This window comes from Barbatula barbatula, assembly GCF_947034865.1.
Source record: "Barbatula barbatula genome assembly, chromosome: 25".
Taxonomy (NCBI): domain Eukaryota; kingdom Metazoa; phylum Chordata; class Actinopteri; order Cypriniformes; family Nemacheilidae; genus Barbatula; species Barbatula barbatula.
In genome coordinates this window covers 941,089-968,076 of record NC_136788.1, presented here as the reverse complement: position 1 = coordinate 968,076, position 26,988 = coordinate 941,089, and the positions used below count along the sequence as shown (strand labels likewise).

Genomic DNA, 26,988 nt, shown 5'->3' with positions numbered 1-26,988 from the left:
TCAGTTTTTATTTACGTAGTGTCCCAAATTGTTCTGATTTGGAGGTGTATTGTATTGAATGAAACCAAAAGTTATTTATTTGAAAACTTTACAAGGTACAGCATTTTTACAGACATTTGTGAGTGATTATTTGCAAAGCTTCTACCGTGGTTGCATTTGTAGATAAACTGGGTTAGTTTTGGTTGATTTAGAAAAAGAGCATGCAAGCTATGAACAGGAGCAGACCTTCTGACTACAGAAATCTTGAATCAAATCTTATTAACAGCCCAATATGCCATGTGCACAATTAATAGTAAATCAAAGAGATTTGATTTTTGGATTTGTATAAACTATATGTGGAAAAAGGCACAAAATCTGCTCCCTGCATATTAAAAAATAATTTAGATGTATGTATGTATTTATTTTTATATCGATGGACGGATGGATGGATAACATGCAAGGATTTGTGATGAGTAAGATATGTCTACGTCCGCAAGCGTGATTTGTACCTTGCAATCATCTACTAACACAGAATTTTGAGCAGCATGGACGCACTGGTTGGAGTTGTTTTCGTGATGGTTTTTGAGGTCATCATAGTAGGACTGGGTCTTGGTCATCTCTATGTCATCTGACTTTCCATGCTGTGCATCTAGGGCATCAAGCTCTGCCTTGGACAAGTGGTAGACAATGCCAGCCCCATAGGAGTCTCCAACCACATTGACTGAGGTACGGAAACGATCTCTGTAATGAATAAATAAGCAGGTTAAAAGCTTCGCTTCAACATGCAAACGATTTCCAAACCTAAATAAACAAATCAGGAATAAATATAGATTCACAGTGTAGATTCAGAATACCCACAGAAGCCAATCAACAGCCACCAGCAGACTGATGTCTTGGGTTGGCAGTCCTACAGCTGTCAGAATAAGTAGCATGGTAACAAGTCCAGCACTCGGGATACTCGCTGCTCCGATACTGGCAAGTGTTGCTGTAAGACTAAATTGTGGAAGGAAGGGTACAAGCACTTGTTGAATATTCAAATCTAGTAGGCACTCATCCTGTATTCAATGCAACACAAAAAAATGTCTAACTGGTATAAAAACACTTGATTTTTGTGTTTAATATGTGATTTATGCTCATCTTATCTACTTACGTTTTGGAAAGATGATAATATATAATTATGAATTCTTAATTTATAAGTTATGAATGAACAAGTTGAATTATATGTTTAAAACAAAAGATTAAAAGTAAGTTTGTTCATAATAGATAAATATAATATACAGTATGTAAATATTCTGTTTTACCTGACAGTGACAATCTGACCGGGATCTAAATAAATTCCATTCATTTGGGCAATGAAAATGGCAGCGACAGCCTCATAGAGAGCCGTGCCATCCATGTTAATGGTTGCTCCGACTGGAAGCACAAAACGTGTAACTCTTTTGTCAATACCGAGGTTCTCCTCAAGACAACGGAACGTTACAGGCAGAGTACCGGCGCTAAAAGAAGACAAACAAGTAAGTTATGCTTGGATCTGTGTCTCAACAATTAGCATTTTGGCTGGCTAATTTAACAACAATCTTAACTAAATGTAGATACATTTATGTTTAGATACAGTAATGTATTTTTTCATGCAAAACATTTTCAATCACGTTTTTAAAAACAACCACATAACAGACCATTCGGGAAGCGGACATCCCCCAGGGCTAGCTGTGGATTATCCCGCTTATACCATGGTCATTTGCCAAGTTAAAGCTGCCAATGATGTTCACAAAAGTTATTTTGTCAGTTAATTTCAAATGTTGATTAAATTGAATGTAACTGCCCTATTGAATGGTTTTAATGCACGCCTTCCAACCTATCAAAATCCAGTATTCAAACAGACCATGATATATCAATAAACTCTTTTTGTCTTTTTGTTAATATCAATTACAAATGTTCTAATTTTATTTGTCATAAATCGCCTACTGCACATGTTAAATGTGGTGATTAATAGATCTGGTAAAAAGCCATTTTAATGCAAAACCCGAAAGATGTCTCATACCTAGAGGCTGTGCCCAAAGCAGTGATCCAGGCTTGGAAGATACCCATGAAGAACGAGTAGGGGTTTTTCCTCACAATTGCAAAGTAGATACACGGCAGGAATATGGCACCATGGATGATCAGACCAATGATAACTGTTACCATGTACATCCCCAGTTGCCTAGCCACTACCTCCAAATCTCTTATGGAGATGATCTTTCCACAGATGAGGCAAGCGATGCCAAAGGGTGAATACCTATGAAATGATTGTGATGTGAGTCCATCCATGTAAAATTTATAGAAGTTCCTAACTATGCTGCAGTTTGAAGATTAAATAATTACCACATGATCATGATAACCAGCTTCATTACAATCTCATTGAGAATGTTGAAGAATTCAATCATAAGCTTGGCTTTTTCTCCCATCTTGCCCATACAAATACCAAAGGCGATGAAGAATCCAATTATTCCTAGAACATATCAATGTCAACAAGTAAAATGTGAACTATATGAATAGAAAGTAAGGACACGTAGTTGTCTCAAAAGTAATGCCCATACCTAACACATTCATTCCACTCTTGTATTGCAGAGATTTCTTGTCTATGAAAATTGGGGGAGGCTTGGTGGCATTGGAGAGGAAGTCACCCGTGCTATTGGTATCATCAAAATCAGGTAGAACCTCTACCTTCTTTACAACAGTTTGGACCTGTGTATTTAAACATCACATCAATTAATTCCCCATTTCATAGCAATTTCCTAATGAGCGCATATAGTAGGACGCATCTTACCTGCTGGAAGCAAGCCTGAACCAAGTTCTCGGGAAAGAGGTTTCTGATAAGATCAAAAAAGGCATCAAGACTGGAAACCTCATCGTTTTTGGCTCCCTCTCCCAGATTCTCCTTGAGTTTTGGATTACCAGGGTGAATGAGAAGCACCAGGATAACCCCCAGCACAGCCGCAATGATAGTGGTGGTCATATAATAAATCATGGCTCTGGAACCCAGACGACCACTTGACTTTGCATCCAGACCAGAAAGACCTTTGTAAAAAAGAATTTAGCTGATTATTGTACACTTATAGTTTTCTATTCGGTTTCAGATTGCTAAACGGTGTTTAATAGTATACAGGTCAACCGGATTTGTTTATCGGTTCAACTTGTCATTTAGTCAGCTGTTCAAATCTTGTTGGTTACAGCTTTGTGTTACCTGTAATTAAGCTGGAGATGATTAAGGGAAGGATGAGCATCTTTAGCATCCTCATTAGAATATCTCCCGGGAAAGCAATTACCATAACAATGTTGTCATCAATCGGGGAAGCAACACGCAGCAGCATGCCAGACACAGCTCCCAAAATCACTCCTATAGTGGAACAGTGTTAGAAAGAACGTATTCAGATTTTTATAATAATTCAGTAAACAATTAAAGAGCATGAAAAACCCCAAAATGACCCAAAAGCATATTTAGAAAGGTGTATTAAAAGGTAAGTACCTAAAATAATCTGCAGTTTAAAGATTTAAACAGAGATGTTGACACAGAGGCAAAAGTTACAGCTTGCATCTTATACTTATTTGTGCCCATAATTCAAAATTATTTTTATGTTTTTATTTTGCACACTTCATTTTGCACAATTTACCTTGAATTTCAGTAATTTATTTCAGCACTTAGGCTGCAAAGTTGTGTATAAAGAAAATACCAAAGTTGCAAACCCTTAAAATGGATCAAAAAGAAGAGCTTGAGTGTGAATTAGGGTCCCCATATAAAAGCAACATAATGCTCTCTCCCAACACATAACGGACCACATAGCTGGCTCTGTGAATCATTTGCAAATGTAACCCACAAATTGCAAGAGGATCAACGCACTTAGTATGCTATAAGAAAAAGACGTTTTAGACAATACCCCTGCAGGCTTCTGAAAAACCATGGCGGATTTATACAGCTATATACTGTATCAACCATTATGACGGTTTTACTGCAGTAACAGTAGTTTAATGGTTACACTTTTAACCCTATAACACTTATAGTTGTTCCCCTGTCAAAATGACCTGGCTACCGAAGAAAGCTTATAAATCCCATCACGCTCTCTAAGATCTCAAAACGCAGGACTTTTGATAATACCTAGAATAACTAAATCCACCAAAGGGGGTCGAGCTTTCTCATACGTAGCACCTAAACTCTGGAATAACCTTCCTGATATTATTCCAGGATCAGACACACTCGCCCAATTTAAATCTAGATTAAAGACACATCTGTTCAGCCAAGCATTCACTTAAAGCTAAATATGCAAAATAAACCACCAGGAGATGCTGACATTAGATATTATTTACTAGAATAATTGGGTTTATTATATAACACACCATGTAGTGTGTTTTACCCTTTCTTGGGTTTTTCGTTTTTCCCCTGTAAAGCTGCTTTGGAACAATGCAAATTGTGAAAAGCGCTATATAAATAAAAATTGAATTGAATTGAATAAATCACTGGTTAAATGATTTTATCACCAAATATTGAATTCAATCTTTTTGTCAACTTGTTTTTTTCCTTTAGGACTAGTTTTGTGTTTCTTTTTCAAACAGATTGTAGGCCTAGTTCATCTGGGCTTAGACACCTCAGACTTTGGCAGAAAAAATATTTTTTGGCGAATAATTTTGGCAATTTTATATAAAATATAACCAAAATTGGCTTTGTTGTTCACATTGGCCTACTTTAATCTAGACTGATTTATTTAACCAGGAAGTTTTTTAGCCTCCTTAAAGTTTTCAGCTATATTTATTTGATTTACTTTTGAAATTTGACCATTGCTCAGCTCACGTGGCATCATATTTCTCGCCTACTGTTTTTTGCATACTGAGATACTATTCATGACTCATACTCATTTTCACCTACTATACAGTATGGAAGTAGGCGATTTCAGACACAGCCCTAGTGTCTTAACACTAGGTCGAACCTTTATGAATCTTATCTTATCACTTGTTCTTAAAGTTCACCCAAATAATTAAACTCTGTCATCATTAACTTTGTTTTGATGAACACGGAGAAAGATATTTGGAAGAATGCTAGCAATTATCAATTCCAGTTACATCACTATAGTAGGACAAATTAAACAGTATTCAAAGGTCCCCCAGAACTCTTTCTTTTCCTTGATTCTTCAAAATATCAAACTTTGTGTTCAACAGAACAAAAATTATACAATCTATGTTAGTTGATGATGTCACAGAACTGAAATTGCTAATATGTAACCATATATATGTCTTTTTTTAATTTATACAGGATAAAAACAACTTGAGGAAGAGTAATTTATTTTTTGGTGAGCTGTTTAAGTCTAGGAATAAGAGTAAAATGACCTCATTCTTAGAATTGTGACACACTTTAGGCCACATTTTTATTCTTGGCAGCATTATACATCCAGCCCCTGGTCTGTTCATCATTGACTCCATCTTTAATTACATGAAAGTAAGAAAGTTGTGTTTAAAAGAGAAATGGTCAAAATGCTTTAATTAGTTAGTTTCTATGTCTTTCTCCTGCTGCTGTTTAGTGCAGCCATGATTTCTTTGAGACTTCTGTGAACTATCTTCGAATAATTTAGAGGAACCATGTGTGATTTTCAGGCTGTTAATAACCTTCTATATTACTCACTGCCTATCATATGTTCCAACAACTGCAGAAGGCAATACTTAAAGAAAACTAATGCCTGATTTGCTGCGAAATTGGATTGATCAGCTCTTCCCTTTATCATTCTCGAATTGAAAGGTTCATATTCATAATGAACACACTTTGTGCTAATTATTAATAAAGTACTGGTAATGTAATATAGTCTAATAAAATGTGGTTCAACAAACACATAGACAGCGTTTTCTCATTTTGAATTTAACTTTTGATTTCCCTAGAACGTGCAAAATACATTACTGTAACAGCACAATTACAGTAGATAAGTCCCATCTACATAGAAAAAGTATTACACGTTGCCACATTAACATTATTCATCTACCACATGCACATCGGGTGAAAATAATTAGCCCTGAACATTTCACAAAAAACAGCCGTTGTATAAGGTGACACTTCCGAATGAGAGTTTCGGAAGGAGGGACTTCATAGAAAGAAAAAAACGATCGTTTTACGAGAAGATGGAGAGCAGTGAACAATACACTTGAAATATGTTGAATATAAAGTGTTTTTTAAAACTAGAAACATGAACATCCATTGTTCCGAAGAAGGGCCCCTTTAAAAAGTGTTATATGCTCTCCTACTTGTAAGTCGCTTTGGATAAAACCTTCTGCCAAATTAATAAATGTAAATGTAAACTTAATTAAAAGTGTGTGAGATCAAGCCAAAAAATAATACATATTTATAATAGTTTTGCACATAATGCAAAATAATATTTTGAGATTTTCTTTTATCTAAAGTCAATCTAATCTAAAGTCAATCATCAGCTCACTGGCTTCCGGTAGACGGAGTTTCACCTCACTGCAGCGGAATCGGTTTGTTGTATCACTGCACTTGTACTTTCTTTCATATTAGTGTATTTTATTCATAGAATACATTGTTACTTATCACTGCTGTTGCTAAACTTATCCTGATATCTCAATGACCATCTCCTGGTTATTTACTTGAAGATCTTAAACCAAAACACTCAGCGGCGTTAGCATAGCACAAGCGTGCTAGCTGGCTTTCTGTTTACACTGCTAAATATCATCTCGCCTTCTAGTTTTCTTGTGTGCTAACGGTTTCTCTCTTAAGCGTATATACTAAGAATCACCGAGCAGCCTTGGTAAATTGGAATTTCTCTTCAAACCCGGTGAGTTATGGCTTCTTCTCTTATTATTGTCACTTGCACCTCATGTCAAATGTTTAGCTTAGCCTTCTCTGTCAGCGGCGAGGGCTTTACATGCGATAAATGCAGGGAAATAGCTTGGCTGACAGAGAAGATCTCAGAATTAGAGTCTCGCATCCAATCTTTATCTGAGGATAGTAAGAATGTAAGGAGCTTAGAAAACACTTTGGATGCGAGCAATATTAGGGCGCACAGTTCGGTTCCGGTTGAACAACCCCCGCAGCTGGGAAGCTTTGTGACTGTGAGATGGAGTAGTTGCAGGTCAAAACATCACTCAACCGTTCCGACTACAGTCTCGAACAGGTTTGCCCCGCTCAGTGACGCACCGACTGATAAACCTGCTGAAAGTGCCCTAGTTATCGGTGATTCTATTGTTCGGAACGTTAACATAGAGGCACCAGCCACCATAGTCAAATGTTTACCGGGAGCCAGAGCGCCTCACATCAAGTCAAATTTAAATGTGCTGGCTAAGGCTAATCATAAATTTAGTAAGATTGTTATTCACGTCGGCACAAATGATGTTCGACTCCATCAATCGGAGATCACAAAAGATAATATTAAAGAGGTGTGTGAGCTCGCAGGCACGATGTCAGAGACTGTAATATTCCCTCGCCTAAAAGGCAGAGGGGAGGTATTGCTGCACTTTACCGTAACTCTTTTAGCATTTCTCAGAAGTCTAATCCTAAATACAATTATTTTGAAGTCATGGTACTTGATGCATCAATACCTAATACTAAGGACAAAACATCTTTAAAATGTATTCTGGCTATTGTATATAGGCCTCCAGGGCACCACACAGATTTTATTAAAGAATTTGGTGGGTTCTTATCAGAACTTGTACTGGCTGCAGACAGAGTCCTTGTTGTTGGTGACTTTAACATTCATGTAGATAATGATACAGATGCTTTAGGAATGGCTTTTAAAGACACTCTTAACTCCATGGGCGTTAGTCAAGTCAAGTCAAATCTTTATTTATAAATCCGCTTTTTACAATTTTCATTGTTACAAAGCAGCTGTACAAGAAAACATTGACTATAAGTAAAACATAAAAGGTTATGGAAGTCAAAACACAGGTCAAATATCAGACACACAATAAATTCCTATATGCAGAGTTAATTAAATAAGACTATCAAATTCTAGCAGCCCCCCCGGCCAGGCAAACAGTGCAAAACAGTATGCAAACGGTGGCGAGGAACCCAAAACTCCATTGGAGGAGAAAAAAAACCTCAGAGGGAGACCAGGCCTAACCAGGGGATTCCAGTTCCCCTCTGGCAAAAACTGCAGCCTCTGCACAAGCTCGACAGTGCTTGCACAACAAGGCAAAATAAAAAACAAAGTTAGATTTAAAATTATCATTATTAATCTAATAGCGACTGAAGTTTTGTAGAGTCGCCACGTCAACATGTGTCGGGACCTACTCACCTTCGTAATCATACTTTAGATTTAATATTGTCTTACGGTATAAACATGGATGACGTAAAAATCCTTCAGCAGAGCAGAGACATTTCGGATCATTATCTGGTATCATGCTTGCTTCACTACCCAATGGTGGCAAATCAAACTCCAAGTTACAAATATTGCAGAACAATAACTTCGACTTCAAAAGGTGCGTTTCTAGATAATTTGCCTGAATTGTCTCAAATCTCTAGCATGAGTAATAACGTTGAAGATCTTGACTTTACCATTGAAAATATTAATGCCACCTTCTCGGAAACGCTAGACATAGTTGCTCCTCTGCACTTAAAGAAGATTAAAAATGACAGACCGACACCGTGGAATAATGAACTCACTCAGGCTCTAAAGAAAGCGGCACGAGAAATGGAGCGCAACTTTAAGAAAACTAAATTAGAGGTATTTCATACTGCCTGGAAGGATAGTATTAAAAAATACAGGAAAGCCCTAAAAACGTCTAGATCTGCCTACTTTTCATCACTAATAGAAGAAAACCAGCATAACCCTAGGTTTTTATTTGATACAGTGGCTAAATTAACCAAAAATAAATCGTCAGCGACTTCTGATGCTGTATACCAGCATAGCAGTGATGATTTTATGAACTATTTCACAAATAAAATCCAAGATATTAGAGAAAAAATTATAACTATGCAACCAGAAGTGAATCCCGCTGAACAAACGACTAACTACAGCGCCAACTAACTACAACTAACTACTATAGATCACGATGAACTCTCTAAAATCATTAGATCATCTAAATCAACTTCATGCATGTTAGACCCTATACCTACAAATCTACTGAAAGAGATCCTCCCAGAAATTATAGATCCTCTACTTAGCATTATTAACTCATCTCTGACATTAGGACATGTGCCTAAAGCATATAAGGTGGCTGTTATAAGGCCCCTTGTCAAAAAACCCCATCTGGACACTGGAGAACTAGTTAACTACAGACCTATTTCGAATCTACCTTATCTACAGTTCTGGAAAAAGTAGTCTCAACTCAAATATGCTCCTTCCTCCAAAGGAATGAGATTAATGAAGATTTCTGGATTTAGAGCACATCACAGTACAGAGACTGCTCTGATTAGAGTTACAAATGATCTGCTTATGGCGTCCGACCGAGGTTGTATCTCCTTATTGGTGCTGCTAGATCTTAGTGCTGCATTCGACACCATTGACCACAGCACGCTCCTACATAGACTTGAAAATGATGTCGGTATTAAGGAAATAGCTTTGAAATGGCTTAGATCTTATTTATGCGACCGTTTTCAATATGTAGCAATAAACAATGAGGTATCACGCAAATCGCATGTCCAGTACGTTGTACTACAGGGCTCAGTCTTAGGGCCTATGCTCTTCGCATTATACATGCTACCTCTAGGAGATATAATAAAGCGACACGGAGTAAGCTTTCACTGTTATGCTGATGATACGCAACTCTATATTTCCTCGAAGCCTCATGAAACACAGCAATTCCATCGAATAGTGGAATGCATAGTTGATATAAAAAAGTGGATGAGTAATAATTTCTTATTACTGAACTCGGACAAAACTGAAGTGTTACTTATCGGACCGAAAACCGCCCTACGTAACAACCAAGAATACTGCTTAACTATTGATGGATCTTCCATAAAACCCTCATCTTCAGCTAAGAATCTTGGCTTTATATTCGATAGTACTCTGTCATTTGAGAACCAGGTCGCCAACACCTGTAAAATTGTGTTTTTCCATCTTAAAAATATATTTAAACTACGACATATGCTGTCACCATCAGATGCAGAGAAGCTTATACATGTCTTTATGACATCAAGACTAGATTACTGTAATGCACTATTAGGTGGTTGACCTGCAGGCCTATTACAAAAACTCCAACTGGTCCAAAATGCACCAGCTCGAGTTCTTACGCATACAAAAAAGTATGAGCATATTAGCCCGGTTTTGTCAACCTTGCACTGGTCTTGTCTCATTGTTCCAAGGTTACTAGAGCGGGCAGGATACAGTCCAAGGTTACCGGAGCGGGCAGGGCGCAATCCATTCCCAGACCTGACAAATGCTGGACGAAGGACGTGGAGACTCTACAAAACTTCAGTCACTATTAGATTATTAATTAATTTTAAATCTAACTTTTTTTATTTTGCCTTGTTGTGCAAGCACTGTCGAACTTGTGCAGAGGCTGCAGTTTTTGCCAGAGGGGAACTGGAATCCCCTGGTTAGGCCTGGTTTCCCTCTGAGGTTTTTTTCTCCTCCAATGGAGTTTTGGGTTCTTCGCCACCGTTTACATACTGTTTTGCACTGTTTGCCTGGCCGGGGGGGCTGCTAGAATTTGAAGTCTTATTTAATGAATTAGAAGTCTTATTTAATGAACACTGCATATAGGAATTTATTGTGTGTCTGATATTTGACCTGTGTTTTGACTTCCATAACCTTTTATGTTTTACTTATAGTCAATGTTTTCTTGTACAGCTGCTTTGTTACAATGAAAATTGTAAAAAGCGCTATATAAATAAAGTTGACTTGACTTGACTTTTGCATCTCTGTTGCCATCTCTGTTGGAAAAATTGCAGGTAACTTTATGTATTTATCTTCATATGGGATGAATTCAACCAATGTTAAATGTCCTACAAAATAGTACAGCTCAACTTTTCAATCACTATTATAAGCTGTTGTTTTAAATCAGTGGAAGGTATGAAGACACATCATATTGATGTACTTGCCCAATAACTACATTTTGGTTTATTTTAAATAAGTTATGTATTGCAGCTGTTTGTATAAATTAATAAAAAAATAATCAATTAAATATAAACATTTTGTAAAGTCTTAATTCAGTCTAAATTCAGAATAAATGGTGTAATGCTGCTGTGACTTCACCATTGCAGGCTCCCTCTTGGCTGATTCAGAGGTGTGTGTTTAAATAAGTGTTGTACTGTGAATTAGGGAATACAATAAAGTCAGAACTTAAGAATCGGTCTTAAACTTAACTGAACGTTGCTTTTAGCTTCTTTTTAAAAGTATCCTAGTCTTAGAAATGTCCTACTTCTTACTAAGAGCTTTTTACACTTAAGTCAAAGCTTAAGACTATTTTTAAGAGCATTTCTGAGAAGTTTTATACATACAGTATAGAGATGAATTTTCTCATAAAATCCTTTATCTTTCAACATTTTCTCCAGTTTTCTCCAAATGCTGCATGTACCTTTGGTGTGATCCCTTCCACACTATTTACAGTTTTGTATGATGTGACTTGCCTGGATCTGTGCACCAAATGCAACATTAGAATCGCTGCCTATGCTGCATTGTCTTACATTTTGCGAATAGTGACTTTCTGTATTCCCTATAGCTCCATGAAAGCACTCAAACATCCATGAACAAACTTATTTTTATTGGTGTCAAATACCACTAAAACACGACGGCATTGGCATAGCCAGTGTAATGGTTGAAAAACAGAATATTACATTCATTCATTTGGCAGAAGCTTTTATCCAGTTTTTACAGTGGCACATTACTGCAGAGCAATCAGGGGTAAGGTGTCTTGCTCAAGGGCACTTCAGTCATGACATACGCTGAGATTCGAACCAGCAACCTTCTGATCACAAGCCCAATGCTCTAACCACCAGGCCACGGCCACAGGCAGAGCAGTTCCAAGTGCGGTTGCAAGATATTTACTCACCCATCACAGTCAACGTGAGCAGCAGGTTCTTGCGCATCTTCTGGCATATTGTGCCTAGTTTGGAACGTGGCCTGGTCTCTATAGGCTCCAAGTGGCTTTCGTGCATTCTTACTTCCACGTGCTTCGGCATGCTGTCAGAACTGCGAAAACATAGAGTTACATGAAATAAAAAGGAAACAATAAATTATTAAATATTTATCACTGAAGGATATACATTTTTTTTATCATGAATGTCATATAAACTTTTGATGTAAATGTCTAATCAGTCCTAAACATTGCAGCTTTGTATTATCTCAAACAATAGGGTGAGTATTTAAGCCCTGTGTTCTCCCTAGCTCAATTGCTGGTTATTGTTTCGCGTTACCCTGTGTGTGCGTGTGTGTGTGTGCGGACGCTCTTTTATTTTCTTCTTGGAAGTATTATGAATAAATGTGTGTATTGGATAATCGTCTCCGTTGTGTACTTTGTATTGGACCACGTAGCGAGACACTAACCCTTGCAATAATAATTCATAAAAATAATAAATTCCACCAAACAGTTGGGGACAAAAATATTAGGCAACTTGGTAAATATGGGCAAAGAATGTTGTGGAAATATATCTGCATTATTTCTACTTTTTATCTTTTATATAAACAAAATCACAGAATTGAAAGTGGAGACATCACATTATGAAATAAATGTTTTTCTCTTATACACACGCCAAAATGATTAGACCCAAAAGAAAATATCTCTGATGTATACTGTATTCCCATTGATATTTACATTAAGTTAGCACACAAAGGTTACTAGAAACATGATGATGTCCAGACAGGACCTCTAGTTAAGTACCACGAATCCTCTTTATCATTTATCAATAATGGGTCAAATAAAGAGCATTAACAAAAGATTGTTGTGCTACACAAAATAGAAAGTGGTCTTAAGGAAAGAGTTAAAACAATAAAAAACATGAGGGCAATGATCAAGTAGTTTTAATCGACTGGAGATGTTGCAAATTTACCGAAAGAGTGTGTCTATATTGTCTTATTAATTTAGAATAATTTAAGTGGCCAAAGACTTGAATCACATATAGAGAATTGCAGAAAACAGAAAGCATTTGAAAGAAATAAGAGAAAACTGCACCTCCATCCCCACAACTAGTGTGGGAAACAGTTCAATAAACAAAATTCTAATGCAATGTCAAAGTCCACCATATTAATGTAGCATACTTCAACTTCAACCAGGAATGGGTTCTATGGTCAAAATCCAGTTCTTTCCATACAGTAGCTATCCTAGTTCGTCCTGAGAAGATTCAGAGCAGTTGTTATTGCAAATGCAATAATTGTTACACCCTCCACATCCTCCAGCAAACCTTGGTGTTGACTTTGACGATCAGCTGTCCTTCACGAAAAACATTGCCAAGACAAAATCCAGAATATCAGGCCTTACCTAAGGACTTGCAGCGCAACTGCTTAACAAAGCCAGTGTGCTTTCTAGGCTGGACTATTGGAACGCTCTTCTTGCAGGTCTTCCAACACAAGCCATCAAACCACTCCAAATTTGTTCCATTACGCAGAAGGGCACAAGATCAATCTCCCGCTCATTCTCCTTTGCTATCCCTGGCTGGTGGAACAATCTTCAATTCAATCCGATCTGCCACATCCCTCACATCCTTCAAGAAAAAACTAAAAACTGATAATTTTCAGCAACGGTCCACAGGAATATGCTAAATCTAACAGTTTTTTCTCTCCCAACAGACATTGTCTTGCTTTGTGGTACCTAGTAACCCGTTATTGCACTTCTTATTCTTTTGCTACCTCTATGAATTAATGCTTGGTACACGCAAAGTCGCTTTGGATAAAAGATAATTCGGCCAACCCTCATACACTTTCAATGGTTTTCTTCAGTGAAATGTATTTTTGTGATTTATTTTTAATAAAAGATCAAAAGTAGAAACAATTTATATTTATTTTCACAGCATTCTTAGCTCATATATACGCAGGGGGCTAATATTTTTGTCCCCAACTGTATCATTTTTGAAAATAATCATGTTGTTTAGGCAAAGGTTGTAAAAAGCTGTAACTGTAGAGTTAAATATGTTCAGGTTCATTATCACCGCGCTGTTAAGACACTGTGGTGTTGATTTTGGTTTACCGTGTGTGATCCTTTATAATTATACATGCCTTTAATTGGATGCAGTTCAACCCCCCAGACTTAGTTTTTTACTCTCCTTCCCGGCAGGTTCGGTGTCCGAAGTGTTTGGCGCTAGTTGCCCTGACTTTCTGTATTCTGTTCCCTTCGAAGGGATTGCCGCTTGGCAGCTTGACTTTCTGTATTCAGTCCATTCGGGGAGTTGCCACTAGGCGGCTCTATTGTTTTGTTGATATCTCAAGCCCGCTACCTCTGCTGCTCCCAATAGACTGCAACTCGCCGAGACCGGACCCATGCATATCGGGCGCCTTCACCTTACCCCCCAAGAGAAGAAACAAAGCCTATCCCAAGGTCCTTCAGTAACCCGGAGAGTCCTGTGGGCGTTATTTCCCCTTTACCTCTCCGTCCAGCCGGGCTTTGTTGCCCTTCAAACTCCTGTTACGGGGATCTTCACTGGTTGGCCACGCTCTCCTTGACTCAGGGGCAGAAGGGAACTTCATCGATGCCTCCACAGCCCGGAGATGGGGAATCCCTTTCATTCCCCTCACCGATCCCATGGATGTCGAGTCGCTCACAGGCAATCGTTTTGCTTCCATCACTTGCGTCACACCCTGTGTAAGTTTAGTTCTCTCAGGAAACCGCCACAAGAGCATTGTGTTTTACGTCCTCAATTCCCCAAATAACCAGATTGTTCTTGGGTATCCGTGGTTCGTAAAACAATCCTCATGTGGACTGGAGGAACGATTCCCTGTTAGCCTGGGGTCAGTCTTGTAATTTGTCTTGTCTGGGTCCTGCTCCCTCTCCTGTTTCTCTGTCTTGTGTTCCTCAGGTGCCTCACGCAGACTTGACCAGCGTCCCACTGGAGTACCGAGATCTCAGCGCGGTGTTCAGCAAGTCCCGGGCTACCTCCCTACCTCCGCATCGCTCCCTTGTCTGCGCCATTACCCTCCTCCCGGGCACTTCTCCGCCTAAAGGTCGTTTGTACTCCCTGTCTGGGCCAGAGAGAGAGGCGATGGATAAGTACATTCAGGAGTCCCTCCTGGCTGGACTCATTCGGTACTCCTCATCCCCTGTGGGTGTGGGATTCTTCTTCGTTGAAAGGAAGGATGGCTCCCTGCGTCCTTGCAGAGGCTTGAGTGGACATGATCAAACATTTACAGCCATTTTCAGTGGAGAAGGAGAGCTTCAGGGCATTTGTAAAGAATTGTAATTTGTTAACGATTGTCTAAATCATTGAAACATAGTGGTAATTTGCCTGTGTTGCCCTAAAAGGGTCGCTGTGGAGGCGGGTGTTGAATTGTTTCGAAACCTTGAAACCATACAGCACATTTCATTAAACTGATAAGGGTGTTTCACGAAGCTTCGCTCCGCCCACCACTAAAACAGTCATGTATTTTCGTGTGTTCTGCATTCGTGTTGCGTGCATTCACATTTATTATACGTCCATCTGAGCGCCCAAATCATCTGTTCCGTCCCCAAACAATAGCGGGCCATCAGGAACACCAGTTCATCTTAGGATATCTAATGTATTTAAATTAAAGTTAGCAAAATGTACTACTCCTATCTTTCTTATTCCTGTTTTCTTTGTAGGACTGTGTTCAGGTTGTCTCAGACAGCAAGAATAGAGATTTCAATATGAACAAACATTGAAATTCTTTCAATAACATAATCTGAGCTATAGACACACATTTTACAGTTTAGTTCTAAAATACCCAGTTTTAAGATGATACTAAAGTGACACTTTGTTACAAAGTTCCATAAAAGTATTGAAATGAAATCCTCCACTCTATTGTCAGATCTTATGCTGGGTGCAGTGCAGAGCCCTCCTGGTGCATGATAATACCCGACCTTATGTGGCCAGAGTCTCTAAGCTGTTTCTGGATGATGAAGGCATCGATGACATTTACTGGCCCCTCACGTTCTCCAGACCTAAATCCAGTTGAGAACCTCTGGGATCTCATGTATCCAAAGCCATTAAATAGCACCATAGACTGCCCAGGAGCTCACTTATGCTATGATCCAGGTCTGAGAGGAGATTCCACAGGAGACCATGTGCCATCTCATCAGGAGTACGCCCAGACATTCATACTGGCACAGGGCCATGCACATTACTGACTAACATTATTAGTTACTGTGGATAATTTTTAAAAGTTGAATGAGCCAATATTTAAAAAAATTACAGTGATTTTACTGTAATTCCTGCCCCGAATGTCTTTATAATTTTGGCTTTCATTGTCACATTATTTTGTTCTCGCAAGTTACGCAAAGTATGTAAGTGAAGAGATTTAACCTGGCTATTTTGTTCATTGAAATCTATTGTAGTGTGATTTAGGTGTTTCCTTTATGTTTTTATACAGTGTACTATATAAAAGTCAATAAAATGGGACTTAGCAAAGGACGAACAAAAATAAAGACAATCTAAAAAATTGCCAAGACTAAAAACGCATTTTTCAATGCATAGTTCAACTATATTACACATAGAATACAGCTACTATACAGAACATATATCATTTGCATCCTCCTGTAGACTTAAAAGACAACACTGATAAAAACGTTTCCCTCTAAATGTAATAAGGGCAAAATATGCTTCTCAGCCCTGTCGGCAGCTCAGTAAAAGAAAGGAAAGACCTAGAAAACATGTAAAAATAATTAAAAACTGTGTCTTTAAATAAGGCATGATGTAATTTATTTGAGTTACCAGAGTAATCATGCAATCATAATGGTCATCAAAGATGATGATCAGAACAATCTGACATGTGGAAAGACAACAGCAGTTATGGGTGGAATGTAGATTGTGTGTGTGTGTGTGTGTGCATGCATGTGTTTGATGTGAACTGCCAGTTCCATGCCAAAAGAGGCCAGTGAAAGGTAACGCAAAATTCCCTCCTTTTTTTCTATCATTCTTGGCAGGGACCATGTGAAGTTCCACGGCTACTTGTCTACCCATCTGAGGGCTTTTGTCTTGCCCCCCCTGCCCTTTTCCCTGCAAGTACCCCTCAGCAAAGCTTTGGGTTCAGTCTGGCATGGAGAGGGATGCTGGGGAATGCCAGCCCCATTCAGCCCGCTGATGTCATGAATGTGCCTACCGTGGGAGAGCGGCGGATGGACTCAGAGGGGGACATGGGTCCATTCTCCTCTTCCCCAATCCACTCTTTTTTCGAAAGAATGAATCTTTCAGCTATGGCAGCCCACTGTGTGGCACAATTGATGGTGATTATCCTAATTTTATGCTACCTTCCCTGGGCGAAGTTTCTCTCTCCGTCTTTCCTTCTTTCTCTGTATCTCTCTCTCTCTCTCTCTCTCTCTCTCTCTCTCTGTCATCTATTACAACCTTATGACCTTGCTTGAAACAAACAAGACAAAGAGAGAACTCATCTTCTCTTCAGCTCTTCACATACCATAGAACTGTTACACCAGAATCCCAGAGTTCTTAGTATCAGCCTATGCTCAATAATATCAGCAGACACAAAATATCACACTCAGTATGTGTTTCTTCAGTTAACGGTCGTGAAAAAGAATGTGGAAACATAAAAATATGGAAAGAAAGCAGTATTGGCAGGGTTTGAGGTTAAGTTAATTATATAGCACCATTTTAAGAACTAGCTATGTGCAGAAAAGTGTGATGGTACTGTGAATTTATCCGTGCATGTTTATTGAGGCTGCATTCCTCTCCTTTTGACATTCATAAAGAAAATTAATGGTTCTTGGCACTATCAATATATTTTGAGAAGTAAATGCTCATGCGACATAACAAAAACGCCTAAGAATGCTTTAAATCTTAGAAGGAGTTATTATTATCTACATACACCGCAGGTCGCCTTACATGGAATTTACCTTGATGTTTCTACAGTAGCCCTAAACGGACAAACGGCTCTACAGAATGCATTTCGTAAATACGTCATCTCCTTCAGCAAAGAAGCAAAAATGTGACAACATCTTTGACATGTGTCAGCCACCACAGTGCTTCAAGAAGAAGAGGAGGGAGCCGTTGGGGAGGGGTGGAGTGATGCCACTAATGCTGAGCAAATTAAACTTTCTGTCTCTTAAGACTCTAACCACACTGTCAAAGATAGATAGATAAAAACTTATTTGAATGCTTTCTGAACTATTTAGTTCGATAAGGTGACCAGACGTCATTTTATTGTGCGTTATTGCATGCAATACTGTTTTGTTCATTTGCAGTGGTTAGTGTTCCCGGTATCATAGTGGACAATTTTTCCATAGAGTTTTGCTAAACTATGGTCAGTTTGATCTGGAAACAATATTTTACTACTGTAATTAATTGCAATAGTGCAAAAATTCAGTAATAATTTAAAGTAAATTATATAAAACACAAAATTTCCTTATTATAACAATTGAGATATTGAGCATTTACCTAGGAAATGGTCACCTTAGTCTATGAGGACACAGGAAATGTCCCTGTAAACCATGTCTATGTGGTAATACACATGTAAATATACAAATTTGTGTCTTCATAAACCACATATGCCACACACAAATAAAGGCACAACTCTGTCCAGGACTCAGGGCAACAATGAAGAAATGTCTAGACAAAGGTCGGATGTTTGCTGGAGGATACACAGACAAGGACACACATGTTCCCGCCAGGTAAAAACAACAAAGGAAAATACCGCATTTGTGCTTTAGATGCTGAATCATATTAATGCACACAATGCAGTCGCATAGAGGCTCCGTGCCAAGCTGGAGGCTCCTTTAACTTTAATTCAGGACATTATTTTGACTGCATTTAATGTCGATGTAATACAGATTGCATCTTAAATAATGTTTCATGTGTTCAGAAGTTTCTTATAAGTGTCAAAGTAATTCAATCCAAGTCAAGCTTTTCTTTTGCTTAACTATCTTGCTTAACTATTGATGGATCTTTCATAAAACCCTCATCTTTAGCTAAGAATCTTGGCTTTATATTCGATAGTACTCTGTCATTTGAGAACCAGGCCGCCAACACCTGTAAGATTGCGTTTTTCCATCTTAAAAATAAATCTAAACTACGTCATATGCTGTCACCATCAGATGCAGAGAAGCTTATACATGCCTTTATGACATCAAGACTAGATTACTGTAATGCACTATTAGGTGGTTGGCCTGCAGGCCTATTACGAAAACTCCAACTGGTCCAAAATGCGGCAGCTCGAGTTCTTACACGTACAAAAAAGTATGAGCATATTAGCCCGGTTCTGTCAACCTTGCACTGGTTACCTGTAAAGCATCGCATAAATTTTAAAATCTTGCTTATTACCTATAAAGCCTTGCATGGTTTAGCTCCTCACTACTTGAGAGAACTTCTAACATATTATAGTCCATCACGTGCACTACGCTCTCAGGCGTCAGGTCAGTTGGTAATACCTAGAATTTCAAAATCAAGTCCAGGCGGCAGATCCTTTTCCTATCTAGCGCCTAAACTTTGGAACAGTCTTCCCTGCAATGTCCGGGAGGCAGACACACTCTGTCAGTTTAAATCTAGACAAAAGACGCATCTTTTTACTCTTGCATACACTTCACTATCATAATATATATATTTCAAAGATCTAGGCTGCACTAGTTAGATCAACCGGAACCAGGGACACTTCCAATAACAACTGATGCATTTGTTGCATCAAAGAGTGCAGAACAGTACTCTACTCTCAGCCAGTCTTGTCTCATTGTTCCAAGGTTACTAGAGCGGGCAGGACGCAGTCCAAGGTTACCGGAGCGGGCAGGGCGCAATCCATTCCCAGACCTGACAAATGCTGGACGAAGGACGTGGAGACTCTACAAAACTTCAGTTGCTATTAGATTATTAATGATAATTTTAAATCTAACTTTGTTTTTTATTTTGCCTTGTTGTGCAAGCACTGTTGAGCTTGTGCAGAGGCTGCAGTTTTTGTCAGAGAGGATCTGGAATCCCCTGGTTAGGCCTGGTCTCCCTCTGAGGTTTTTTTTCTCCTCCAATGGAGTTTTGGGTTCCTCGCCACCGTTTGCATACTGTTTTGCACTGTTTGCGTGATAGTCTTATTTAATTAACACTGCATATAGGAATTTATTGTGTGTCTGATATTTGACCTGTATTTTGACTTGCATAACCTTTTATGTTTTACTTATAGTCAATGTTTTCTTGTACAGCTGCTTTGTAACAATGAAAATTGTAAAAAGCGCTATATAAATAAAGCTGACTTAACTTGACTTGACTTTTGAATGAACGGCTAGTTAAACTAACAACATTATACTGTATGTATTCAAGGGACAGTAGTTGATATCTGAATGAGCGAGAAAGTCAATATGACATTAAATGAGAGTTTTGTGGGCAGTGTGAGGTAAATGCAAACATATGACAAACCCATGTGCTCTATCTGTGTGCATGGACACTATAATGAGCAGGTGAGGTGATAAGGGTGTTGTGCGTATGCATGGATTTGAGAGCTGTAATGAGTGCACAGATCGTTGCGGCTTAATGGATAAACATGCACGCGAACAGAAAGATCCCTTAGTTCCTCACCAGCTCCAACTTGATTTACTCTCTCTCTCTCTCTCACTCTCTCTCTCTCTCTCTCTCTCTCTCTCATATATGCCAAGAGTATCAAATCTAGTGTTGCTCTTGTGATTTTTGCACATGTGTATATATGACGTGTTTTGCGTGTTTATTCTCTACCATTCAGTTACGCGAACTCACACAAATGTACGTTTTCACCTTTGATGTTCATTGTACTTATTTAAGTGCAAAAACAGCATTTATTCATGATAAAGACTGCACAATCCTGTTGTCTGCAGCATGTTCAGCACACTACACGAAGCATGAAGTGGCCGACCTAATGGCCGTTTTTTACTCCCACCCGCCTGCAATCGGCAGATCTAGCCAGCCAATGGAAGGCTACAGTGGGTCAACTAGATCAAGCATAATAGAGCCTATTAAGAACGAATATACATACAGTATATTTGTTGTTTATTAGTTGTGTAGACATCTTCTATTTTGACATTTCAGAAAATCATTTATTAATCATTTGTTCATGTTTTTGCAGTACCCAATCTAAAGTTGACTATTCTCCATGTTTGTGAATGTTTATAAATGTTTACTAATCATTTAGTACCTTTATGGGCATTGGACTTTTACAACATTTGCTCGGGGCATAACCCACATTGTCATTTATGTGCAAGGCATGTTGAGCCTCAATATTTACATTAGTATACAATTGTGTACAATTAAATAATATATTCCTTCAAACCAAAGAAATCAACATTTAAAGAGAACAGTACAGAAAACAGTTATCATCAGTAAACGAACAGTAATCCTCAACCAGTCTGATCTTATAGTTTATACATAGGTTTTTGTACAAGTTTACAAGCACAAAACGTGCATTTTCATACGTTTTTATTGATGCTGCAATGTTAAATAGGGACGTATTACAACGTATAAAGTGTAAAAACTGCTACATATTTTTAGCTTAATAAGCTTGTATATCATCCAGATATTTGTATCGATGCGTTTCAACTATTGTATCCATAAGCAAGATTTTTAGACCCCTTAACCAACCCCTAAACCAAAAGCCCAAACCTACCCATTTAATAGCAAATAGGGCCTATAAAAAGATATCAAATGTAATATACCGAAATATGCAGGAAAATTATACTCCTACCTCTAAACCCAACCATAACTATTCCTTAAAAATATCTTCAGTGTAAAGAAAAACATGACAGACAGTCATGAAAGTGCAATCACAATAATTTATTTATTTTCCAAAATAGTCCTCTCTGGAGGAATACAAATGTTTTGTGTGAGGAACAGAGCAGAATTTCAGTTGTTAATCACAAAACTACAAAGACTCTAAAGATACACCTTAACTCGAGTTCTATCTTTTCTAGGCATGTATACCTGAGGAGGATACTTTATTACGTCCCACGATATCAGGTGCTGTCCATTGCTGTGGTGCTGAATTAATGGATATCGATCGATCGACAATCAGTTATTCACTCTATACAGGGACTGCTTCACTGGGTTATGTGAGGTATAAAATAAGCACTTTAGAAATAGTTGCATTTATTAGGACTCATTGGATAAAATGGCAAACTAAATCCAACCATGGATATTATTTAATTGTGAAAGGAGTGTGTGAACCCCCAATCTCATGCCCGAATGTGTCAACCCGCTACACTAACTGGCAGTATGGTCATTTACATAAAAGGTTCTCAAACCTTGGGTCACAAGAAGGGTCACGCAAAGCCACTTGTGGTTGCGGTGCATTAAAGATGTTTATTCTAGCAACTAACAATTATACTTGTATAGTTAATGTGTTTATTGTGCTTGGACACTGGATGCTGCACATTTACAGTGCGAGGCATTTAGCTTATGGCCACGTTTATAAAACATTAAAACATTACCCACATTATTAATCACACGTACAATCTCTAAACTCAAATGCAATGCTTTTTTGCAATGTTAATTGGGGCATATGCTGAAAAATGCTTTATACTGAACTAGATGTTTCTCTTTTATTCCACTTCAGTATTCCGGTATATAATTCTATTTCAACCACTTGACACAAACCAGTTTAATCACCTTGCCATGTTGCTTCTACAGCCAAAGGCCTTTGTCAACATGTTCAGATAAAATGGTTTCATTTTTTTCAATGCTGAACAAACATCTGATGAGAAGAATCCATCATGTCTTTTAGTGTAATTTGTTAAAACAAAAACAACTTCATATAACGATTTCCCGACTTCTGCACATCTCCAACCACTATATCGTATTAATTATAAAATATCAAACATTTAATGAATTGTATTTTACAGATGTAGAATGTTCTTCCAATTCTTTTAGGACTGAAATCACATCATTCTATGTTGCACTCAGCTGGTATCTCAAAAAAGACGGATGTTGCAAACATCATGTCATTCTTAGAAACGTTTGACACTTTATATTTAAAGCAAGTCATTTTATCCAAAGCGCCATGGGAAACAATAGAAGCAATTTGTGCAACAAAAGAACAACAACTGCTCTAAGTTAGCCTACCACAGTATACAAAGCTAAGAATGTTTTTTATTGCATAAAAGGGTCATGTTAATTTCTACACGTACACTAACTGGTGAGTTTGTACAAGAAAAAAATCACAGATTATGTAAAATAGTCTGCTCCACACTCCAGCATTGATGGGATATTACAGTATGATGTATGCCTGTGATGGCATCCTCTCATCTCATAAATCAAGCGCTCTGTCCAGTGCTTTCATTAAAGGTGGCACATCTGTTATGTGACTGCAATGAAGAGCAGAGCAGCATTTGATCATCTCAGCTTGAACCCCGGAGGAGCTCATTAAATCCCCCACCCAACCCCCACCACACCATACACCCCTTTCACACACAGACAGCCAGAAAGAAGTATTCAGAAGAGGATCATTAGAGAACGACTGGAAATGAACAAATCCACACATACACACCAGCCAGCGGGGCTAGAGTTCATTAGGTAAATTCTGAAAGATGGTTGATGGTGTCGTTTCACTAGCAAACGAGAAACAATGGCTCACTTCTTACACTATATTCTGCTGTATCTGTTATCAAATACTCGAGAATGAAACAATGACAGAAAGAAGGCAGCACATCCCGGTCTTGGGTAACAAAACATCATCTGGTCATTGCGTTTCTGTGACTGATGGAGGTTCACTAACAGGGGTTCTCTCATTTATTTGAATGTGTGCGCACATGCACACGCAAGCACAACTAATGCTGCAAAGTGAGTTCAACTGGAAGCACTTGACCATGAGGGTTTGAGAATTACATAACATAAACAACCACATCACTATTGTGTGCACGTTATCTACGAAGTATGTATTTCAAACATTTCTTAAAAACAAATTACTGCTGAGATAAAGACGGATATACTACAGAAAAAAAACCATCCAAAAATGAGTACATGGATGACAATGTTAATGAAGTAAACTGCATGTGCGCTTAGCCAAGTTTCCCACAAAAGGGTTCTGTGTCGAGTTGGCCATTGAAACACAAGCCGTTCTTGCGCTATGCCAAGTGCTGTGAAATAATGGAGCCGTTTAAAGGCTCTGTGCTTGTTCACAGGCTCCCTGTGCTGGGAAACTGTTAGTGCAACGTTCAGGAGGGGCTTTTCATTGTTTTGTCATCTATCTTTTTTCTCCGCCTTTCAAAAGCAGGGCTCACAAACAGGCAGTGAACGGGATTGTTTTGTGTTCCGCTGGCCGTGGCCGGAGGTAAACACAACGCGCCTCTGTGTTCCCCCAGCGGCTATGGCCGGGCCATTTTGAGAAGGGGGAGAGATGGAGATTGAGGCCCTCCGGAAGCCAATGGAGATGCTCATAGGGTGCCATTGTGAGAGACGGCATTGTGCGTGGGCCTGAGATTCTCACGCATGTCCAATAAGAGCGAGCCAGGGTGATAAAGCTTTCTTGGGCGAAGTAAGTACCAACTATCCGCTCCCACACTTTTTCTTATTTACATACTCAAGAGTGAAATGAATGCCCCGCAATATCCGGCAGTGCACACAAAACTACCTTAAAGGTCCATTAATGACTTGAGTAGTTTGGGAATAGACGGCTCATGAATCTGAGGGTTTGGGAGCGGCAATTGAGACCCTGCCAACAAGCGTTGAGTAGAGGATGCTCTCTTGAAAACTAAACTTGAAGATTGAAACGGGACAATCGTTCGCCTCAGAAGAGCAGAGATGGGTCCTTCTTGCCTTTGTGTTTGTGTTAAATGATGTTCATGATTTGTTCGTTTCGGCTGACCACCAAATGAAATAATGTACTGTAACAGTCAATTCTGTGTGTGTTTGTGATGCTCCCAACCAACATTTTAACAAGATTTATTCCGAATTGCCTGTCCTTCTCATCAATGGAAGCTGCTATATTAATGGCCACATGTGAATGCATATAATGTCTGGATTTATAAAAGCTGAAACCTAGCAGAGAAAAGCCAAATACAGAAAACACTACAGTGGATCCAATTTTCAGGTTCACTTTCACAGACTCCAAATACTGTATGTCCATGTTCATTTATATATTTAGGTTTACAAAAACGGATTGAATTTTCTCTAAATATGTATGAGGATATCGGACAGGGAATCCAGACATGAGACTCTGTCCTGGTGCACCTGCTCAGAACAATGGAATGGTTTAAACACCTCACATAACGATGTAAGACCAAGACACCATCTCTACCAATTCTAATGACCAAATTCATTTACAGCCCACACAGAATCCGGACAAGATGGGATGGGGGAGGTGAAAGACCCAGAAATAAGTGATGAAGACGGCTAACAGAAAGGAGTTGGATGACATTTTGGCAGCACATGCATGTTCCCAGGAGGATTATTCAAGCCTGAAACATGCACATATACAATTGATTGTTTTCACACGTTTGTCAAACACTGTTCAAAGGCTCTCTTTCTCTCTGTTCGTTCACACTTCTTCAGCATCTTGCTTTTCACATTCAGTCTTATTTCTTGCTCTTCAGTTGCCTGTAGGCAGAGGAATGTTCATCCCAGGATATGTGTTCAGAATGCATGTAAGCAGCTTTCAATGCCCACAGTATTCAAACAAAAGCCTTTCTACCGCCATTCAATTCCCCTTCAATCTTTCATACGTAATGGCCTTGATCTTGATTGATTTAACAGGCTATATAAGAACCTGAATATATCCTCCACATTTAAATCAAATCAACTCTTAATTCATCTTTGCAGCTGGTAAAATGAACTCTGTGTGGATGAATTCACACCATTCTATGTTTCCCTGGTGACACTTTACATTGATCCTGACCTAGGACAACCAATCCCCACAGACTTCACTTCACCCCCACCACACCTGCTCTCCCCAGCTAACCTTTGACCTTCAATGGTGAAATTAAACAGGAGGGGAGGGGCTCATCTCACTCCGAATGCTTCATCACTCTGTGAATTTTACAGGTTTGAATAAAATATTACTTCCATCTTTGGAGTCATTACTCGGCTTGTGGACAATGTGATGGCTTGCACGGAACAAAATAAGCTCATTTACATTATTCCCGCTTTTCATTTTTTTCCTTTCTCGTTTCCTAGTCGAGTGTTGCAGGATTGCAAAACTGTAAATGTACCATTCAAATGTCCAAATGATATGAATAGCATTCTTTGAAACTAATCCCAATAGGATAAAATACAATGTGTAAAGTATACATTATGTCCCTATTTCTTTTTTCACAATGTTTGAATTAGTTTCTTTTTATAAATTTCTTTCAGATTCATTCTGATCTAAAAAACTAAACAAATGATAATTGTACATAGAGAGAGAAAGAAAAAGTCATGCCACTTCTAGTCAGCTTAATGCATGAGAAATATGCAGCTTTTAAAAATAAATAGGTACACCTTGTGTATCTGGTAACATGTGAATAAATTCAAGTTTAAATCATTACAACAAATCAAAATATAAACAAAGGCAAAAACAACAGCAGATAAAAACTGTTAAACTGTGTTTAATCCAGACAGGCTACTACTGTGAATAAAAGAATGAAGAAAGAAAGAAAGAAAGAAAGAAAGAAAGACTATCCTTACAGACCAGTTATATACAGCACATCTGAAAGATAACATTAGTAAATCTGAAACCACAGATCATTTCTGAGAATGGCAAACATATTATTATAGAGCTATAGCTGTGAAAACAGACATGCAAAACGTACCTATGCAGCTCTCACCTTTACTGTCCACCTGGAAGATTCACAATGCTGCTGTTTTCTTTACTCTTTGCTCCGTTTCTTTCATGTGCTTTGGTGAGATGAGATGAGATGCGATGCGTTGGGAGCATGCAGAGGAATAGATGTGCATCCAGTCTTCAGTTTGGATAATCCGCTGCTCCGAGCACATCTACAATCACACTGGAGAAAGACTACCTTATTGAGAGCACACAGGCTGTGTTTACGTTGCTTTAGCTCCGCCTC

At 38.6% G+C, this 26,988-nt stretch overlaps 1 protein-coding gene across 1 annotated transcript; it reads right to left on the bottom strand.

The window, feature by feature from the left end:
• Positions 1-51: 51 nt before the first annotated feature.
• Positions 52-26,893, bottom strand: slc1a2b (solute carrier family 1 member 2b). The gene is made up of 10 exons (XM_079449730.1): positions 26,746-26,893; positions 11,941-12,080; positions 3,203-3,355; positions 2,786-3,036; positions 2,556-2,703; positions 2,341-2,467; positions 2,021-2,254; positions 1,281-1,475; positions 838-972; positions 52-720 (listed from the first exon to the last, which is right to left on the bottom strand). The coding sequence occupies exons 2-10, from the start codon at positions 12,068-12,070 to the stop codon at positions 405-407; spliced, it is 1,689 nt and encodes a 562-aa protein (XP_079305856.1). The 5' UTR covers positions 12,071-12,080; positions 26,746-26,893; the 3' UTR covers positions 52-404.
• Between the last annotated feature and the right edge of the window lie 95 nt (positions 26,894-26,988).